The sequence below is a fragment of the Coffea eugenioides genome, chromosome 6, assembly GCF_003713205.1.
Source record: "Coffea eugenioides isolate CCC68of chromosome 6, Ceug_1.0, whole genome shotgun sequence".
NCBI lineage: Eukaryota > Viridiplantae > Streptophyta > Magnoliopsida > Gentianales > Rubiaceae > Coffea > Coffea eugenioides.
The window spans coordinates 49519327-49521994 of NC_040040.1; the positions used below are offsets into that span (position 1 = coordinate 49519327).

Here is a 2668-nt window from a genome sequence, read left to right on the forward strand (position 1 = left end):
AAGCGATCATGGGACTGACCCGAAAATGCTTTTGATCATGGGACTGACCCGAAAATGCTCTTGATCGTGGGACTGACCCGAATCTTTTGATCATGGGACTTTGGATCACTGACCCGAATCTTTTGATCATGGGACTGACCCGAAAATGCTTTTGATCGTGGGACTGACCCGAATAAGATTTTAATGACTTTTGATCGCGGGACTGACCCGAAAATGCTCTTGATCGTGGACTGACCCGAATGAGCTTTTGTGGGACTGACCCGAAAATGCGATGGGACTAATGTGGGACTGAAAAATCGTGGGACTGACCCGAATGAGCTTTTGATCATGGGACTGACGAAAATGGACATGGGACCCGAATGCTTTTGATCATGGGACTGACCCGAAAATGCTTTTGATCGTGGGACTGACCCGAATGCTTTTGATCGTGGGACTGACCCGATCTCGGTCAACCAAACAATACAATGCTGACTACTGGTGCTCTCAAATGCAAAAGAATAATTGAGTTCACAAATTGAGGAATAAGTAACCATAAAGTAACCAACTACCTGGTGATATTGTTAAACCAAGCTTCGCCAATACATCTTTCTTAACCTGCATCAGAAGAGTAGACCAACAAAAACAACAAATTGCAGTCTGAGAAACAAGCTTCAGATTAATTACGCATGTCCCACCAGAGGTTCAAGGACTAAAGTCCAGAACAAAGGTACAAAGTCATCCTAAGGAAGGAGAGAATGAAGCTTAAAAGAACTGTAGAATTGTGTTGCAGTTCAGATTAGACATGGAAGCTTAATGCTATGGACAAACTTTTTTTTTTTGTTCACAACCAGATGAAGGTTGATTATTATCAAAACTCTCTGTCATGCAAAAAACAATTTGGAAAACAAAAAAACAAATATAACCCCATATCTTCTTATTGGCAGGCAGCTGGAGGTGTGGGCAGGCAAGCAAAAGAACCTCCAGAGTGCATGAACTTGCCTTTGTAGTTACCTATTTTTCTTAAACTACTCCACATTACTTATGCAAAGGGATTAAAATAGGAGAAATTTCCAAGTTTGTGATGAAATTTAAAAAAATTCTACAAAAGCGGTGATTTTGGTGAGGTATTCCGTAGGGGGGTCTTCGCATTCCACGAATGCGAGCTCACCAGAGCTCGCATTCCTGGAATGCGAGCTCACCAGAATTTTTTGCAATTTTTTTTTCGGAGGGCAATAGAGCTCGCATTCGCGGAATGCGAGCTCAACTTATTGAGCTCGCATTCGCGGAATGCGAGCTCTCCCAAATTTAAGCTTTGGGAATTTAATCTCTCCCAAATGACACCTGCACTGGCTCATGGAGATCTTTACATGTTGCAGCCACTGCCTGCAGTCCTTCATCGCATACCGAGTCAAGCACCTGCATAAATCAAGGGTAAGGAAAACCAAAAGATTGACAGAATCAACATTCAAACGGAAATTCCATTTACTTACCCACAAAGTCTGGAGCTTATGGCAATGATAGATAAAGGATTTCAGTTGTTCAGTACTGATTGTGGCGTAGCTAAGATTCAGAGAGGTAAGGTTAGCACACACTGGAACTATTGCAGGCAGATAATGAGCATTGATTTCTCTGAATCCAGAAAGGCAAACTAGAGATTTGCATGCAGCAAAAGCAGAAACGTAGTCTGGCTCCTGTTCACCCTGAGCAACAATCTCTCCGGGGCCAAATGAACCAGTTCCCAAGTGGGTGAGCTGTGGAGCTCGAACCATCAAACGATAGAGCTGCACAATTGTTACATGTCGATTCAATCTAAGCTTCTTCAAAGACGGTGACTTAACCACAAGTCTCTCCAATGCCTCAAAATTAATAGGGGAGTCCACACAGTCAAATATCAAAGACTCGAGACAAGTTCCATTCTGTGGAAAACATGAAATCCAGTCCACTTCATCTTCTACCAACTCTGACTCAATCAAATCGAGCACTCTAATCTTCCTGAGATCACGTAAAAACAACTCACATTACACAAAAGAAGATCACATTAAATGCGAGCTCACTGACCTCGCATTCCTAAAATGCGAGCTCAGTGAGCTCGCATTTTGGGAATGCGAGGTCAGTGAGCTCGCATTCCCGGAATGCGAACACCCTATTTGTAGAACCCTCTCCAAGAAACGCCCTCGTTGTAGAATTCTTTGTTTTTTTCATCATAAACTAAGAATTCACCCCATGAATGTTCAACTGTGTTTGTTTCGTCCGGCCCACCCCTTTTCCACAGCCTGAAATATTTTAGTATGTACATTAAAATCCAGATCGTATATTCGACATTGGTCATATATATAAGTTTTGCTTTTGGATTAGGATTGTAATTTTGGTTTATCTTATGAATACAAAATTTACTAGTTTGTCTAAAATTCAGTTGACTATTCTTTCTGTTATATTAATGCTGCAATGCATGGCATGTCTGTCTTAATTGTGGGTGGGAAATGTGTTCCTTCAGTCTGTGAAGTTTGAGCATTTTACCATTTTGTAATTCCAGCTTTGAATCCGGATTCTTCATATTAATAAAGTTTTTACTTTCTTAAAAAAAAAGGCAAAAAAAAAAAATGCATAGGTGTAGTTAAGATTGACACCAAGACTCATAAAGAACTATTTCAGATATGATTTCAGGTTTTAACATGTTTAGATGATTTTA

The 2668-nt window shown here is 40.7% G+C and overlaps 1 protein-coding gene across 1 annotated transcript; it reads right to left on the reverse strand.

Annotated features, from left to right (window-relative positions):
• Positions 1 to 507: 507 nt before the first annotated feature.
• LOC113774335 (transport inhibitor response 1-like protein) lies at positions 508 to 2204 on the reverse strand. The gene is made up of 4 exons (XM_027318881.1): positions 2200 to 2204; positions 1470 to 1971; positions 1321 to 1395; positions 508 to 594 (listed from the first exon to the last, which is right to left on the reverse strand). Exons 1-4 carry the CDS (start codon positions 2202 to 2204, stop codon positions 508 to 510), a joined length of 669 nt encoding a protein of 222 aa, XP_027174682.1.
• Positions 2205 to 2668: the final 464 nt, after the last annotated feature.

What these genes read in the sequence shown, in the direction of transcription:
- LOC113774335 (XM_027318881.1), bottom strand. An exon ending in ATAAGCTCCAGACTTTGTGG is followed by an intron (nt 1,396 to 1,469) that starts GTAAGTAAATGG and finishes TGATTTATGCAG; the next exon opens with GTGCTTGACTCGGTATGCGA. An exon ending in ATCTCCATGAGCCAGTGCAG is followed by an intron (nt 595 to 1,320) that starts GTGTCATTTGGG and finishes CTTCTGATGCAG; the next exon opens with GTTAAGAAAGATGTATTGGC.